This window comes from Hippocampus comes, unplaced genomic scaffold (genome assembly GCF_001891065.2).
Source record: "Hippocampus comes isolate QL1 unplaced genomic scaffold, H_comes_QL1_v1.1 scaffold214, whole genome shotgun sequence".
In the NCBI taxonomy this organism is placed as follows: Eukaryota; Metazoa; Chordata; class Actinopteri; order Syngnathiformes; family Syngnathidae; genus Hippocampus; species Hippocampus comes.
The window spans coordinates 618,932-636,842 of record NW_017804875.1 but is presented as its reverse complement, the minus strand read 5'-3'; the positions used below and the strand labels follow the sequence as shown (position 1 = coordinate 636,842).

The 17,911-nt window shown below is 43.5% G+C and overlaps 2 protein-coding genes across 2 annotated transcripts; both read right to left on the bottom strand.

Annotated features, from left to right (window-relative positions):
* Positions 1–1,490: 1,490 nt before the first annotated feature.
* gjb8 (gap junction protein beta 8) lies at positions 1,491–3,517 on the bottom strand. The gene is made up of 2 exons (XM_019880249.1): positions 3,450–3,517; positions 1,491–2,901 (listed from the first exon to the last, which is right to left on the bottom strand). Exon 2 carries the CDS (start codon positions 2,893–2,895, stop codon positions 2,083–2,085), a length of 813 nt encoding a protein of 270 aa, XP_019735808.1. The 5' UTR covers positions 2,896–2,901; positions 3,450–3,517; the 3' UTR covers positions 1,491–2,082.
* A 1,095-nt stretch (positions 3,518–4,612) lies between these two features.
* On the bottom strand, positions 4,613–17,795 carry cryl1 (crystallin, lambda 1). The gene is made up of 10 exons (XM_019880315.1): positions 17,638–17,795; positions 16,803–16,910; positions 14,572–14,698; positions 14,011–14,172; positions 13,461–13,556; positions 13,275–13,373; positions 7,361–7,469; positions 5,136–5,242; positions 4,738–4,916; positions 4,613–4,707 (listed from the first exon to the last, which is right to left on the bottom strand). Exons 1-9 carry the CDS (start codon positions 17,676–17,678, stop codon positions 4,812–4,814), a joined length of 954 nt encoding a protein of 317 aa, XP_019735874.1. The 5' UTR covers positions 17,679–17,795; the 3' UTR covers positions 4,613–4,707; positions 4,738–4,811.
* Positions 17,796–17,911: the final 116 nt, after the last annotated feature.

The following is a 17,911-nucleotide window of genomic DNA, read 5'->3' as shown; positions in this document are numbered from 1 at the left end:
TAACCCCCCCAACCCCAAAAAGTTCTAGTGCACCCAAAAGGCATTTGGAAAATGATCAGGAATACAAAGTTTGCACGCAGATGGCATCAGTGGCAATTTTATGTATATACAGAATCATACACAAAATAGAAATTCATAAAATATTTATTTTAAAATTAAATATATGAAATTTTCAACCTAATAACTATATATATATAAAGTTAAGCAGGTTACGACATCAATTGTTACATAATGTATGTAAATTAATGATCACACACTCCAACAAAATTTTCACATCGGTGGGGGGCGGTGGGGTTTTTATTTTGGGAGTGGGGAGGACAAAGACAAGGTTCCTCGAGTTATTGAGGGGGAGGTGTCAAGTCGGCTGCGATTAGTGTGCCGCCAGCCGCTAAAATAAGACAAGCATTGAAAGGTGATACGACACAACACGCAAGTAACACGCTCACGCAAAGTAAAGCTTTGGGCACGTTAGCTTAGCATGTTGCTAATTTTAACAAGCAATTTGATGTTGACAAACACAATTTAAATGCTTGAGTCGTCATATAGTTTTGTTTTACAGAACACCTTCGGATTCCAGCAGTGCCTATAATGGCCACGAGGGGGCAGTATCACTTTGCAAAGAACTCTTTCCTCTTCCTGCTCCAGTACGAAGCTGTCTTCAAAGGGTGAGTAGTTTCACTTTTTGTTTCCTTTTTCCTCCCAGCACACTTAAGTGGAACCTAATACATGTTTATTATGGATACAGTTTGACTCAGTATTCGATCATTTGTATTTTCTGACAAGCGCCTTCAGAGGTGTAATAGTTTTATATCATAGCATTAATTTTTATTTTTTTTAATGACAGTTAATCATGCGACCGAAAACAAACATTTTATGATGGGCAGGTTATTCTTATTTCCAGTCAGGCATCATCAAAGGCAGAGTAGTATTGAGAAGTTTTTTTTGTTTTTTTTTTTTAACTGCATTGCACATATATTTTTTTTTTATATGACTTAAAACATAGCCCATCTATTTTATAGTTTTTGATGGTCACAGTTTGACCCAGCGACAGACAAATACAGGCTCTGATGTTAGTGTTTGTCATGTTTATTCCATTTTAAGCAGCGATTTAATATTAAAAACATGAAGGGCTCAATCAACACTTATGGATCACAAAAATGCTGCGAAAAAACAAGCTGAAAGTGAGTAAATAAGCAACACAGTGTGAAAAACATCACAAACTCACTAGATGTCAGTGTAGCGACTTGGTCAAAAAACAAGAAAAACACAGCTTCAACAAAACAAACATCACGGCGGAGTTAATAAATTAAAAAAAAAATCTAAAGTCACATTACACTCAAGTCTTTTTCCTGTTCTTTTGTTTCTAGCTTCTATCTTTTAAACTAACTTTGAGCAAAATTAAAACACAGCTGGAGCTTTCCTTGTACAAAACAGGCGTTCAAATACTTTGGATCCCAACAGAAAGACCCTTAAACTTTTAGACAGTATTGGGACCTTTGTTCTTGCAAGGAAAACGAGTGGCCCTCAAACGCTTCCCTGAGGAACACCACTCTGTTGTTCTTTTGGGGCATTTGCATATACAAGACAATATCCATTTTTTGGGGTCCTTTGTGCCTTTTTGTAAACAAATGTAGTTTTTCCATGGCAAGACGTTATGGACCTGATGGATCAACCTGTTGCATTTAGTGCACACATCTTGGACTTTTGTGAAAAGCAAAGAATACTTTGTAGAAAATAATGGAGTGTCTTAATTGTGAAATGTTGCATTTTATTTGGACAAATATGTCCTTTTTGTGACAATGCATAGTTTTTGAGGCAACCTTTTGTGGTGAACCCTTGCATATTTGTGGACAAACATTGCACTATACTTTAAAAAAAAAAAAAATACTGCAAAATTTGTTTCCTGGTCTGATTTTCGTGATTTTGGAAGCATACGGCATTTTCATGGGAAACTACCATTTCCCATGACAAATATCTCCTTTGTGTGAACATAGATTGCTTTTCTGCGTCGATACCAGACATAGGCTCACGCTCGGTAGAGACATGGCGTTCCGGTGTCGTGTTGGGTTCCGGCGCTCTCATTCAGCACACGGTCTTGCGCATGGAGGAGTCTGAGGAAGGTGCGGAGAGCAGCAGCTCGTTCTTCTTGTTCTGCAAGGCGGTGCCGTCCCGCGCGACGGTCTCCTTGTGGTTGTACGACAATCTCCTGTTTCGACGGCGGCCGGTGCAGCGCATGAGCGCCTTGCACACGAGGTAGCCCAACTCGGCCACGTTGAGCACCATGCAGATGGTGGAGGAGGCCACCATGAAGATGGTGAAGATGGTCTTCTCGGTGGGTCGCGAGATGAAGCAGTCCACCTTGTTGGGGCAGGGCCACTGCTCGCACTTGACCAGCCGCGGCATCCGGAAGCCGTCGTAGACGAAGTAGAGCGCGTACATGAAGCCGCCCTCGAAGATGAGCCGGAAGAAGAGGCTGCACGTGTACGTCCACCAAAGCGTGCCGGTGATGGGAAGCCGCCGTCGTTTGAGCGTCTCCATGTCCACGTCGCTGGGCTTCTCGGTGCCGTTGGACGCCAGCATGGAGCGCTTGTCGCCGCGCTTGCGGTAGGCCACGTGCATGGCCACCAGCAGGGCCGGCGTGGACACGAAGATGAGCTGGAGGCACCACAAGCGGATGTGCGACACGGGGAAGAAGTGGTCGTAGCACACGTTCTTGCAGCCGGGCTGCTGCGTGTTGCACGTGAAGTCGGACTGCTCGTCGCCCCACACGCTTTCGGCCGCCAGCACCAGGATGGTGATGCGGAAGATGAACAGCACCGACAGCCAGATCTTGCCCAGGCTGGTCGAGTGCTTGTTGACGCCGCCCAGCTGGGCGTAAAGGGCGCCCCATGACATGATGGCCTGCGGGGGCGGCAAAGGAGCTTTGAAAAAACAACCAACATTAAAGTCACACAGCGCCAGGATATTTTGAAATTTGAGGCCAGTTTCACTTTAGAAAATGAAACTTGGTCGGCTTGTCCGTCATGAGAAGACCCGCCAAAAATTCCCCAAAATGCACAGGAAAACTTCCAGTTTGGTTTGAACCAGACCTTTTAGGCCCATAGTCTACGTCGACCGGTCTGCGCTGGTGCGGTTGGATGTGGAGGCGAGGATGAGAGAGGAGCGTTGGCGCTGAGCGCGGATACGTATTTGGAATTGAGAGTCGCCGCTTAGATTTGAAACGGATTTACGCGGGACAGGAGAAATGAACCAATCCCTTTTTTTTTTACAACTTGTTTGCTTTCAAACTTAGCTTAGAGCAGATGCGTGCACATTTTGAGCATAACTATTTTCACGTACGCTTCACCATTACTTATAGTATGGAACCTAAAAACACAAACATAAGGTATCTGCGTTGCATATGTGGTGTGTGTGTGTATTTGTATGTAGATGGAAATCTGTTATCTCACCTGTTTGTACGTGAGAGTCCACCCCCAAAAAAAAAAATCAAGTGAGGGTTAATTTTCCATGAAAAAAAAAAATAGTCCTTTGACTTAAAGCATGTGTAAAAAATAAACTGAATTAAAATAAATTTAAAACTCTGCAGGAGCAAACGATAGGAACAAAGCTGAGAGGACAAACTGAGCAAAGACGCATGGAACTTCTCAAACACATCAACTTGCAAAGGGAAGGGGTGGGGCCACACACACACACACACACACACACACACACACACACTAGTGTGTCCAGTAAAGAGCCTGAGAAGATGGGTTTTTCAACCCAGTCTTATACACGGCAGAGTATATTTTTTTATTTTTCCTGATCCAAAATGAATTTTTACAAAAATATTTTGGTTAAAAAAAAACTGTTATGCATGGATGTCATCAATGATCAAAAAACACTTGATGGTCTTTGGAGACTTAGATGTCTTCATCAAAGCGTTCATTGAATACTCTCAGAATCACCTTAACATTAAGGTTATGAATTCTTTTCACCGTTTACCAAAATGAAAGTGTGGCTTGTCAAAGACTAAGACTTCCCATTGTTTTCCAAAATTTGGTTGATTTTTTGTCCAAATTTTAATAGCCTCGGATGTTTCAACCCTAAACACACACATGTAGATTGTCAAAGACTCAAAGATTTTTGATTTTTCTGTTTCCCAAAAACATGTACGTTATTGACAACTAAATTAATGTTCATGAAAACAAGTTCGGTTTGCCCAAATGAAAATTGACTTGAACTCATTCATTCCCAGTACGTTACAGTCAAAGAATCTCAAAGTGTGTAGATGCAACGAATGGATGATGTCATAGCAAATAAGTGCAACACTCATGACGGCGCCTTCCTGGCATTCAGGAAACAATTTTAATCAGTTCGACAAACAGCCACTGCTCCGGCGATGACACACTGTGATGGACACACCCCCTCGTAATCAATTAACCGATCAATTGCAGATGTCCAGTCAATGAAGCACAGTGTGCAATCATTGGACCTTCAAGTAAGAGCTTTAAAATCATATGATCACTACACGGCCGAGCGGTTGCCACGGACACCCCAGATTGCCTACTTTGAGTGGTTTGGACCAGCCATGACGCCGCTCATGTTGTAGTGCTCAAAAAACTGTGCCACACAATGAAATGATCAAAGTTTATTCATGTCACGAATCAAACAGACGTTCCTGACTGTTGTTTGAAGTCCAAGTCATGTTCAGTCGTCCGTTAAGAGTCGTGAAAGTAGGTTTTTTGTGTTTAAAAAAAAAAAAAAAGTGCAGAAAAAGTTATTGCTATCAGTAAAATGGATCCGAGTGGTATGTTGACGTGGTCCCGATGTCTTCAGTGGTCTTTCTTGAGGCGGGCCAGGCCCATAAGGAACCGGTCTCGCCGCTTCCGCCTGGCCGACAGGTGTCGCTCGTCGTTGGGGATCAGCTTGCACATCTCCTGAAACGGAAGGAAAGAAGAAATAAGTTATTTTGTTCATCATAATATCTTCACTTAATCAGGTACCGATAATTTATTCTTGTTTATGCATACAGGTAGCTTTTATGGACACATGATGTCGATAATATTTCAAGTGCATTTATACTAAGTGCAGTGTGAAGAGCTACGATAGAATTTCAGGATAAAAAGCGGGTCCTTGTTGTCTTTGTGGATACGTACGCTAACAACGGTCTCGGCATCTTCAGCAAAGAAGTCTGGGACGGGCCCGAAGGACCTCAGAAGTCTTTGGATGCCTTCGCCGTAACGCTTCATGTAGTCTCCAAGACCTGCGGAAGAACGGCGGATCAGAGGAGGACCACCAACATGGCCGAACACCACGTGAATGCCACACGATGACGAGGTGAGCACATTCGTGTCATTAAATGGTCCCATGGTGTCATAAAATTTTAGACGGCAAATGTTGAGGTATTGTGAGTACTCAAGAGTGAATTGTTTATTGAACAGCCCCAATAAAAACTCACAAATTAGTTTTGAAGAAGACACGATGACTTCATAAAATCTTCTTAAAAACACGTCAGATTTGAGAAACGCAAAACTGTTGAGTTTATGAAGAGTCGTTTGACTCTAAATTGTCCGAAGTATATCGAGACAAATAAAATAGCTGCAGTTGTCTTTTATTGTTGACGAAAACGCAAACGACTGAGAATTGAGCCTCACTTGCACGAAACGACTTTTGCCAGTGTTAAAAGCGAAACTCTTGTGCACGCTTCCTTCTCGTCGCAGATCATCATTGATTGGTGAATTGGGAATTTCTCCATTGCGAGACTAATAAAGGTTTTCTTTAACCATTTCCTCATGACAAAGGCGGCGGACATTTTGCTTTGGCAAATGATTCATGCCGCGCTTCAATAAATCTGTTAACCATTAATACACCAGCAAACTTGGCTGCTTGACATTCATCGACCCGATGCAGAATTTTCCAACGTCTCTCTGAAGAGCAACGGTGAGACGTGACGTCGTAAAGATTCGTCGTTTCTTTTGTTGCTGTTGACTGAGCCATAAAGACGCAACCCTCAAAGACATTTGACCGAGTTCCATCGGAACATTTCGAACGATTCAAATATTTGTCAAACCTTCCAAAAATGAAGTCGAAAAAATGGGACAAGCAACTCGTATATTCGGCAATTTTATTTTTAAAACAACAACAAATAATGTTCACTTGCGATAGGCCAAGGAAGCTTTTGATCTTTTTTAAGTCCCTACACTTGAATTCACCTGAGCGACGGTTAGGTGGGGGCTGCTGTTTTGCTTTTTAATAGCTGTGATTTCAACCAATGAGTTAGCGACTACATTTACTATTTGGGCTCAACAATTTTGAAAAATAATCTAAGTGTGATTTTCTTTTTTTTTTTTTTTTTGGCCCCCTCAATATTGTGATTGCGATTTAAAATGCAATTCTAAGCGAACCGGAAACATAAGTCTTGCATCGGTCAAACAGTGTTCGAAAGGCAGTTTTTAACTTAACGCAAAAATCATAATGTAGAAAAATTATGTATCGTATTACACCAAAATGTGCATAATCACACTTGCTACCCATTTTTTTTCCCCACAGGTGGTATAAGGGAGGCGTCCATTCGAGGGTGGCTAAATTTTCTTGGTGGGTGCTGCTGTTTTGGTGAGCGACCGGCTTACGTCAAAGACCGATAAGCTCCCAGGCACAATCCGCAATCTTGACTTCGCCATCTGATTTGAGCTATTTTAGAAGTTTGACAAGGTTCTCTGCTTCGGACGCCATGTGCGTTTTGGACGACTGGTGTGGGCTGGGGAGGGGTCGGCCATCAAAAGAGGCCTTTGTCGGGCCCCCAACGTGTTCCCGCTCACCGGCCCAGCGACTGTGTGGCTTTCACACCCGCAGGTGACATTCTCCATCTACCTGACGTTTCACTCTGAGCAACGCCGCGTCGCGCATACATAGCATGTCATGTATGCAAGCAGCAGTATGTGAGCTATATGTTTGGTCTGCATTTATTTTTATTATTATTATTACTTAACACTCAGCAGAGAGGTCAGTAGGTACAGCGGCACCAGCACATGGCAGCCAGTGTGCAAGAACTATCAAAACCAAGACGATATCGCTGTCAGGCTGAAGCCAGTTTTACTGGGCAACTTGAATTTTGGTAGGCATGTCTGTCAGATCCACCATAAAAAAAATATATATAATAAGCCATGTCTGAAAAGACTCAAAGTGTCCCATTTTGATTTGAAGTGGTCATTCTGGGCTCATTTTGGCCATTTCCGGGGGTCCTTCAAAGGCAAACTTGTCAGAAGCTGTCCGATTGTTTTTTTTTTTTAACACGTAAACGACACATGGATTTGAATTTGTCATGAAAGCACAAATCGCTGAAAAAGTCAACCCCACCAAAGACTTGACTGGCAGCATTTACCTTCAGGTGCATTGAGGTGGATGGTTTCCATGGGACCAATGAAGGCGTAGCGCATTCCCAGTCCCTCTGACATCACCAGGTCGATGTCCTGGACGGAGATGATGCCGTCCTGAGGACGCAGATGGACAGGTGAGTGTTGCACACAGCACCAATATATGCTAATGTTGGGAAAATATGATGTCAAGGGTAGACAAAGGAGGAATGAGGATCCAGGATGCGAGGCATGAAGGAGAGAGTCAAAGGACTGGAACTTCTTGCCCTGGTCGAGCTGGTGCGCCCAACTTTTTTTTCTTTGGTGTGAGATGCACCCAGATTTCCTACACCGCAGTTTTATAGGTTCGCTTTTTTTTTTCTTTTTTCACAAAATGACTGCGCCGGTGCAACAATCCTCTCATCTATACCTTTGTACTCAGTATCGATGAGAGAGAGAGTGAAACTAGCTGCTGATGAAACCATAAGAAGGACTGACAACTTCTAGAATGTTCAGCGAAGGCCCACTATTTGCAAAATCCTAACCAACACCGAGACAGAGCACTTCAAGGACCAATATTTCCAATAAGTTTTGCGGAATTTATCATAAGAACTTGATCATAACCAGATTGTTAGTTACATGTTCATTTATCCACTTTCATAGTAATTTATATTTACTTCACGCTGTGTCCAGCTCTAATTTTACAAATGTTTTGCAAAAAAGTATATTCTGTTAATATTTTTAAGTGTCAGGAACGGATTCATTGGATTTACATTATTTCCAATGGGAAACCTTGCTTCGGATTTTGGACAAGTCGATTTTAGTCAGACTTTCTGATTAATCCCGAGGAAAATTGAGGTTCCAAAGTACTTTCAACCGATTTGGAGATGGCTGAGCTTTAAGAACAGAGGGCGCGGCGGCGTCCAGTGTGCGCATCAGTTCAGGTGAGGTTGTCACGTAGTAGGAAATCAAAGCTGAAAGCAAATCGGGTCGGCGGGGGGCTTCACAGGCCGCTCTTTGTTCAAGTCTGCCGTTCAACAACGAGCTTGTTATCTTAGCGGAGTGGTCAGGTGGGCGGAACCTTTTCCTCCACAATGATCACGATCTGCTTTCTCAGCCGCTCTGCTTTCCGATGCTGGCCTTGACTCAAGGACCCCTTCTCTCTCTCTGTGTAATTGGAGGGGGGTCTGCGTTACATAACGAGGACCACAGGGTCACGCTCACACAAACAGCAAACTTCAGTGCCAGCCACATTTGATCTTCTAGTTTTGAATTACTGCTACTTAGTGATGGTTGCAACACAGCGTCCCCCAGAGAAGAAACACTGTTCCAAAGTATTTGCGCTCGCCACCAGCCGATTGACATGAAGTCTGCTATGCTTAGTCGTCATCAAAGGAAAAAAAAAAACTCAATCTAAAATCTAACCTACCTGGAATTGAATTTACAACATGTAACCGTTGTCCCACAATGCTGATTCTTTCTTCATCTCGCATACAATCAGGCAGGACAACATTTCAAGCGACTAAACCTCTGACCTATATTTTCTACATTTATCTGCTGGCGAACAATCCAGGTGAACGTGTTGGTCCACCCCCCAGCGAGGAGAACCAAAGAAGATGATAACATCGTTCCAGTCGGGCAAGTTTGGTCTTTTTGTCCTCAACAATCACTGAAATGAATGTTTGATTAGCATCAATTAGAAACGTTGCCCAATGGCTCTGTGGCATCAATGACCACTCAAGGATAGCACAAAACTGCTGAACAGCAAAGCGACGTCAAGTGCAAGAACTCATTTATGCACAAAATTCAACTCACTCAAAATGTTAATATGATTGAGGTACGATGTTTGGCCTGCATACCATTCCAAATACGCAAAAAAAAATTATTTGGCCTAGTCATGTGTTTGTATCGGGTGCTGTAAGTGCAACTAGGCTAGGTCTGCCATCTGGTGGTCAACTGTGATATTACAACCTAAAACCACATCCATCCATTTTCTGATCCGCTTTATCTTCACAAGGGTCACGGGGGTGCTGGAGCCTATCCCAGCCATCCGGGTAGAAGGCAGCTAATCGCAGGGCACACACAGACGAGCAACCATCCGCGCTCACACTTGCACCTAGGGACAATTTGGAGTATAGGAGGAAAGCGGAGTACCCGGAGAAACCCCACACAGGCACGGGGAGAACATGTAAACCACACACAGGCAGGCCGGAGCCGGGATCGAACCCAAGACCTCTTCACTGTGAGGTCAACGCGCTAAACACACCCTTAAAACTACAGCTGATGCATTTTTGCAGTTCGGCGCCCATGAATTCACATATTTGCTGGTTTTTTTTTTCCCCTCTATTTTTGGGATGGAGAGTGCTACATGGTTTGATGTCATCCAACACCAAAACGACCCTAAAACAGCAGACTTCAAATCAAAATGGTTGGCTTCCTTCTTCAGACTTTTTTTTTTTTTTTTTTGTGGGTCTGCTCATGATCGACAGATCGACCAAAGAATTTTCAAACGCAATTCCAATAATTGGGGTCAGACCACCGATACGTTTTCAGCAACATTTGTTGAGTAAGTCTTGACTTGAACGACCTTGACATGTTCACATTCTCCGCATTTATTTTCTCCGGTCTCTCATTTCCAAAATCTGCTTTGGGGATAAAACAAGAAGCCGACGCCCCGAGGAGTGGATGCTGTAGTGCATTCTGGGCAACGTGGTCCACTTTTAACAGCAGAGTGGCGTTTTTAACAGCTACCACTTAATGGAAGCCTCATGGTTAAGTCCCAGAAGAGGAGCCTCGCAGGGAGCCTGAACTTCCACAGGCCGGTGCGAAGACGCCCCTCACATGCGATCCTACACGGGAATTCCGCAATAGCGAGCCGGGGAGACGCCGCCCTCACGCCGGCGGGATCAAAGGCAAACGTACGCGGCGTGCGATTTTTAGGAATCGGATCAAGTGAGATCAACCTGTGCAAAATTACGACATGACGGCCAGTTTAAGGTCAGCTGAGAGGTTACGACCGTCATTCCTCGAGGGTGAGCTTCAGTTCTTGGAGGTGAAGCGCCAGTGGCGTGTTAGGCTGCGGGAGCGGGGGTGGGCGCATGGATCCAAAAGTCAATGATATTGATAGCAAATTGATGACCTTAATGATTAAAAAATATCATTTTGTGTACACCGCTTGCCTGGAACGTATTCCTTTTTATGCTCTTTTAAGAGCTTAAAAGACCGTGACAAGTGCACTAGGTTCAGGACTCAAGCAAAAAAAAAAATCAAAACAAAACACTTAACACAAAGAATCCACTTCAGTCAAACAAACAAGTTGACGGGTGGAAGGAGAGAGGTTGGTCTGTGTCAATATTAGTGGCAGCGAGCCTGAAGAGTTTCATTTGGTCTGTGACCAAACTTGTAACTCAATTTGCTCGTAAATCAAACCAATTTTCCCCATGGAGCTGATCAAATAATCAAATTGAAATCGTCATCGCAATGTGGTAGAATGCAATTTTCTAATAGCAAAGGTTGCAATTTTTTGTTTAAAAAAAAAAGGAAAAAAATCGGTTGGTCAGTGATAGAGAAATCTATGAGTAAAATTGTATCATGTTTAAAGTTTCATTTAATTTGGGCACGTCTAGACGTTTAGGTGCATATCCAGCGCCCCCAAATGCCTGTGCGCAAAGGCGTCGGCCGTCTGGGCGGAGGGCTTTTGAAGGCCACAATTATCACGTCAAAGCAAGGGAGCGAACAGAGGGAAGAAGGCTAGACTCGGTCACAAAGTGGGAATGAACAATTCGGGAACAAAGCGTTGTTGAACAACAAAGGACAATTTGAGAACGCCTGTCGCGCCCGGGCGACATTTGCCGTCTGCACAGTCTGCAACTTGTTGATTCATTGTAGACCAGACAGAAAGGCGTCAACGTACCGGGAGTTCAAAGCTTAAACCAAGGTAACCAATCACTACCGAGGGGCCGGACCAGGGGCGCGGTATGCAAATATCGGAGGCAGTGTTTTTCTTGTATTTTGCATATGTAACAATAAAAGTTCAAACTGGCGGACAGGGAACTCTGAGCGTGATTACCGGGGCAACAACCGTCGTTCGATCTGAGAGATCCCTCCTGCCATGAATGAAGACAATTTTCCCTGTGTGCCGGGTCATTTCTTTAACTTTGTCCGAGAAAAACTCTGACAGTCAGTCAGGCTTTATTTTCCGTAGAGTTGTTTAGTGTGCTCTCGTGAACGTGTTAAAGTATTGATGGACAAATACCGATATCAGGTATCGCCCTGATACCAGCCTTATTTTTGGGTATCAACTCCTCACGGAGGCTGCCGATACCAGCCGTCGACACTTAGGGCGGGGGGAAAAAAAAGACTTGACATGAAGTCCTCCTCGGCAGCAGGTGGCGCTATACTCTGGCAGTTGGACACAGGTTATTTATTGCCAGTATTTATTGAAAAAAAATTTTAAAAAGAGTATGACCCCCCCCCCCACAATTGTTCAGCCCTAATTGAAAGGAATTGATTTTGGCGTGAAAATAGCCCACAAATGTCCCCGCCTGAATTGCGGCCATGCAACAATCGTACATTGTGAAGCGAAGGGTCATCCATGACAAATGCGCATCTTGTGATGAAGTCAACTTTGATTTCCACATACATGATAAAAGAAAAAAAAAAAAAACAACAACAACCCATTTAGGCGCCTCGCATGCCCGTTTATCCTCACCGTCATCGTGAAGCTTCTTTACCTGACTATGTTAAATCACAGCGTATTGATTGAAAGAAATGTCCAAATGTCTGCTGTCCTTTCCAGGCCAGACTTTTTATTCCACTCATTCATGAAGACGCGAACAAACATGGAGAACGAATGTCACTCCACGCATGTCTTGACTTTTAATACTATGGAGAATCCTTTGTGATGTCTCACGAGGAACCAGTTTTTCTTTTTTTTTTTTTATTATTTTTTTTAAAGACCACTCTAACCTCGTTCTGCCCAACTAGTTTCTCTTCCGCATGTTGGGGGCAAGCAGGCAAATTTGAGTATTTTTCCCTCCCTTACGACGGATGGTCTTGCGTGAGCATTAAAAGGTCCAGTCCAGTCATGACATTTAAAATAATGTCAACGTTTTACTTTCTAGTGGTTGATAAGGCTTTCCCCTCTCCTTCCTCACCATCTTTGTTGAGTGTCAAAATGGCAACCGCCAGAGGGAATGACATTTCGCAATACTGACCTAACAAGGACAAAGAAAACAAACTTGTTTGAGCCCCCCACCCCCAAAAAAAAATGACACGTAAAATGGCGCCTATCGAAAAGTCCGAGCAGTGCTTCAATGTATTCGCGGAAGGGGTTCAAACGGTGATCAGATGAAGGCTGCTGTCAGCCGCTGCTAACGTTACTGGTACCGGCACCGGTACTTTTTCACTCGGTGTGATTGCGCTCGCACGCACGCGCATGTATCACGAGCCTCTTCGGTTATTTGAATTCGACACACGTTCACGCTCGAGCGCATCTTGCGGGGACGCCGAGTGACAACATTTCACACATGCGTTGCGCTGATGTAGCATGACGCGCAAGTGCATCATGAGGACCACATTTCTCTTCACACTCGCAGCGGATTGTTTCACGTTGCTTTTGGGTGACTCACTGGCATCCCCGTGAGGCATAAACTGTAATTACAGGATCCGCTCTTTAAAAAAACAAAAGACCGTTCTGTCTTTCTGACGCACAGGGCGATTCAACAACGTGTCAAACAACCTCAGCGTAGCACCAGCTAATGTCAAGGAGAACCTCTTCGATGTTAGATTTTTAGGTGGCCGTAAGTATCGGTGGCTGAACTCTGTATCCTTCACGAGAACCGATACCTTGAAGTAAGCCGGGATCGGCATCGCTACTATTTATCGTTGTGAAGATTCATCCATCTACCAATTTTTTTGTTTGTTTTTTTTTTCAGGACTGACCTGTACCAGCCTCCAAGATTCTGCAATGATGGCAGCCTGCACTCTGTTGAGCGCAAAGCCGTCGATCTCTTTCCTCAGGCGGACGGGCACCTGACCCACCTGATTGCAAAAAAACCCAAAACGACAAATATTGAGCGTAATATGCGTGAACACCATCTTCCACCTTTTTATTTATTTCGTTTTTACCTCGGTCATCAGGATATGGGCGTTGTCCATAACGGCCGCCGCCGTGTCTGGGTGAGGTACGAGCTCCACAAGTTTGACGTCATAGGGCGGGTTGACCTTGTCACATTGGAAAATGAAGGGAAAACGGTATGTGTCGGGGAAAACGCTAACGCCGCGGTTCTCAAATTGGGGGCCGCGAGCTGGAGCTCGGAATTTGCACAAAGTCGTTAGCGAGAAATGGCCTGACATTGTTTCAAAAGTGCATACCCACATACAGTAATAAGGTCAGCGACGTGTCAATGAAACCAACATCATGGAATCAAATGACTGAGCCCTGCCGTGAAAGTCCTCAGCTCATTTCAACATAGTTTTAATTTTTGACACCAAAAGGCCACAAGATGGGGCCAAAGTATTACTTTTATTGGTTTGGTCTGAACACAAAAACAGCGACTAGGTGGATTTTTCAGTGCGTAACAGAGGACAGGCTCTCCCTCTTGGTAAAATGATAAGAAAAATATCAATGTGCCAATTTTTATTTTGTTGGTCTGGATGACAAACAGGCGGTACAAACCGGATGGGAGACGAGGCAGCGGCTCTGGTTTTGAACCGACGAAAAGACCGCGCTGGGCACCAAGCAGGAAGTGGAGCTGCTCAGGATCACGTCTTGGCCCACCAGACGCTCCACATCCCGAAAGAGCTTCTGCTTCACCTCCAGATTCTCAAAGACACACTCCTGGGAAAACAAAACAAGCCACCGCAAGGTGTCAGAAGCGACACGAAAAATGTTAGTCTCCGTTTTCTTAATTCAATAATTACAAATGTTTTATTGTGATTCAACGCAAAGATAAGAGTCTGCTTCATGGAGGATTACAGAAATCTGAGAATATTTACTGTTCTGAGAATTTGGACATAATGAAATCAAACTAGGTCTCGAAAGGTTGACTAGATTATCAAAAATACCGATCGATCAATTTGCTAACTGATGAGTTGTCAATGACCCGTTGCACCTTTCGTCTGCCTGGGCGTCAAGCTCATGACTGAAAGGCGATGACGCGGCTACAAAGACAATTGATGAATACACGATCAATGAATTGTAAACGACGGGACTGCTAACACACAGCAGGTCAAATACCTGCACAAAAAAGGCCCCCTGCAGAGCCTGCTGCAAGTCCTCGTGACTGCTGAGCAAGGCCAACTGCTGCGTGGCGCTCAGCTGCCCTCTCAGCATTCCCGCTTCCTGTAGCTCCATCATCTGCTTCCTGCGCACGCACACACACACACACACGCAAAACACACACACGCACACACTGTAAAGTTTAACCAATGTGTGTTTTGTTAATGTTCCACTCCTGTTTTTTGTCCCCTTTGGTAAACTAACTTGTCCCACTAGCAGAGCAGGTACTATAATCAAAGGTGGCAAATGTACTTCTACTCGGTACTTCGGAAGAAGCAGTGGTCGGATGACACAAAGTACAAGAACTTAGTTGCTGGGCTTTCATGGCTTTTTGTGTCTCTGTACTTGAGTATTTATCTTTCTGATGGCTTTTTACTTTTGCTCCCTATATTTGGAAACAGATACCACCATTTTTCCTCCTTGCTTTGTCTTTTTTTTTTTTTTTCAAACACAGTCCACGGCTTAAAAAAGGACAAATATAGAGATAGGTGAAGTCAGTTGTAGTTGACGTTTTGGTTGGTTTGATTAAAATGTTGGACAAGTCCATGGCTTGATTGAGAGAATTGTCCCACATTGTCGTCTACAGAAATGAACAGGGCTGACTGCTGAGCAAGGCCAACTGCTGCGTGGCGCTCAGCTGCCCTCTCAGCATTCCCGCTTCCTGTAGCTCCATCATCTGCTTCCTGCGCACGCACACACACACACACGCAAAACACACACACGCACACACTGTAAAGTTTAACCAATGTGTGTTTTGTTAATGTTCCACTCCTGTTTTTTGTCCCCTTTGGTAAACTAACTTGTCCCACTAGCAGAGCAGGTACTATAATCAAAGGTGGCAAATGTACTTCTACTCGGTACTTCGGAAGAAGCAGTGGTCGGATGACACAAAGTACAAGAACTTAGTTGCTGGGCTTTCATGGCTTTTTGTGTCTCTGTACTTGAGTATTTATCTTTCTGATGGCTTTTTACTTTTGCTCCCTATATTTGGAAACAGATACCACCATTTTTCCTCCTTGCTTTGTCTTTTTTTTTTTTTTCAAACACAGTCCACGGCTTAAAAAAGGACAAATATAGAGATAGGTGAAGTCAGTTGTAGTTGACGTTTTGGTTGGTTTGATTAAAATGTTGGACAAGTCCATGGCTTGATTGAGAGAATTGTCCCACATTGTCGTCTACAGAAATGAACAGGGCCAAATGCAATGTATTGTACCAGCTTATAACAACCACCAATTTCTGGGGCTCATAAATGATTCATCTAATCAGAATAAATAAATATGAGGTGTATTTTTACAGTTGCTGGCACTTGAAATTGACTTTTCATGTTTACACAAGTAACTGTACTTCCTCCGAAGTACAAACTATCAGTACTTTTGCCATCTTCTGATACTTCTGCAATCAAGTAAAAGTTAAAAACGTGAGCAGTGGTCGGATGACACAAAGTACAAGAACTTAGTTGCTGGGCTTTCATGGCTTTTTGTGTCTCTGTACTTGAGTATTTATCTTTCTGATGGCTTTTTACTTTTGCTCCCTATATTTGGAAATAGAAACCATCATTTTTCTCCTTGCTTTGTCATTTTTTTTTTTTCAAACACAGTCAACGGCTTAAAAAAGGACAACTATAGAGATAGGTGAAGTCAGTTGTAGTTGACGTTTTGGTTGGTTTGATTAAAATTTTGGACAAGTTCATGGCTTGATTGAGAGAATTGTCCCACATTGTCTTCTACAGAAATGAACAGGGACAAATGCAATGTATTGTACCAGCTTATAACAACCACCAATTTCTGGGGCTCATAAATGATTCATCTAATCAGAATAAATAAATATGAGGTGTATTTTTACAGTTGCTGGCACTTGAAATTGACTTTTCATGTTTACACAAGTGCCTGTACTCCCTCCGAAGTACAAACTATCAGTACTTTTGCCACCTTCTGATATAACTTCTGCACTCAAGTAAAAGTTAAAAAAGTCTCGACTCATTCATCGGATTGCTGTGCTACACTATATAATGTAAATGCTGTGTGCGACTACATCACATTGTGCAGTTCAGAAACAAAACAAAACGTTTTGTCGATCAGTTATGTACAATATCCGTTTGGATATGAACGGAAAAACAGACCTTTAAATTCTCACTGAGTTGAAATGTTGCGAGATGTACAAAGTCATCTCGTGAAGTGTGTTTTGATTACTTTATCTCATTCAGAGCGTTGAGTGCAAGTCCCGGTTGGTTGTCGTAGAGTTTCACATTGTAGCCTCCGCTGGCGAACACCATCGCCCACGAACGACCTATCAGCCCACTGGAACACACACGCACACAATTTGCACACAATTAGTGTTCGAATTCGGCGCCCCGCACCTCAAAAAAAACAAAAAACATATATAAGTATAAAAAAAATAAAATGCGAACATGCATGGTGTAATCGCGTGCGGAAGCCATTCCCGAACACGTAAAGATGAAGTTTCGGTCACCTGCCGACGACAGTGATGATCTTCATGTTTGCAGCGCTCATTTAGTTAGATTTTCGAAAATGTGCTGGCCGTCTTGTCAAAACAGCCTTGACGTCGTATACTTGCTACGGCAAATCGAAAAGCTCAAAACACACCCACGAAATTAAATGGCGCACGTAAACCCGGGTGGGTTGATAGCAAAAATTCCTGTCGAGTATTTTCCTCTTTTCCACGTATGAATGTATAATTACTATATTAATGTGTTTTTATAATACCAGGTAAAGAATAAAATAAACAATGATTAGCCTTCAAAAGTCTGGCACAAACTTGTAATTCCGCTTGTATCATAGCAACAGCTTCAGACGAGTCTCGACCAATGAGCGTGAAGCTCGGCGGCGATTGACGTGCTAAGGACGAATCATGCACACACACGCACACAATTTGCACACAATTAGTGTTCAATTAAGCGCCCCGCACCTCAAAAAATAAGTATTAAAAAAAATAAAATGCGAACATGCATGGTGTAATCGCGTGCGGAAGCCATTCCCAAACACGTAAAGATGAAGTCTCGGTCACCTGCCGACAACGGTGATGATCTTCATGTTTGCAGCACTCATTGTGTTTGATTTTCGAAAATGTGCTGGCCGTCTCGTCAAAACAGCCTTGACGTCCACTCAGGCGTGATAGCGCCTGTTGTATGCTTGCTACGGCAAATCGAAAAGCTCAAAACACACCCACGAAATTAAATGGCGCACGTAAACCCGGGAGGGTGATTGCAAAAGTTTCCTGTCGAGTATTTTTTTCTTTTCCACGCATGGATTTTTAATTGTTAGTTTAATGTGTCATTATA

Bases quoted from the DNA above. Each gene is read 5' to 3' on its own strand.
- gjb8 (XM_019880249.1), bottom strand. From the start codon at position 2,895: ATGTCATGGGGCGCCCTTTACGCCCAGCTGGGCGGCGTCAACAAGCAC.
- cryl1 (XM_019880315.1), bottom strand. From the start codon at position 17,678: ATGAGTGCTGCAAACATGAAGATCATCACCGTTGTCGGCAG. The intron at 13,557-14,010 runs GTTTGTACCGCC...CAATGTGACAAG, and splicing joins GCTGCCTCGTCTCCCATCCG to GTCAACCCGCCCTATGACGT. The intron at 4,917-5,135 runs GTACGTATCCAC...CTTCCGTTTCAG, and splicing joins ATGCCGAGACCGTTGTTAGC to GAGATGTGCAAGCTGATCCC.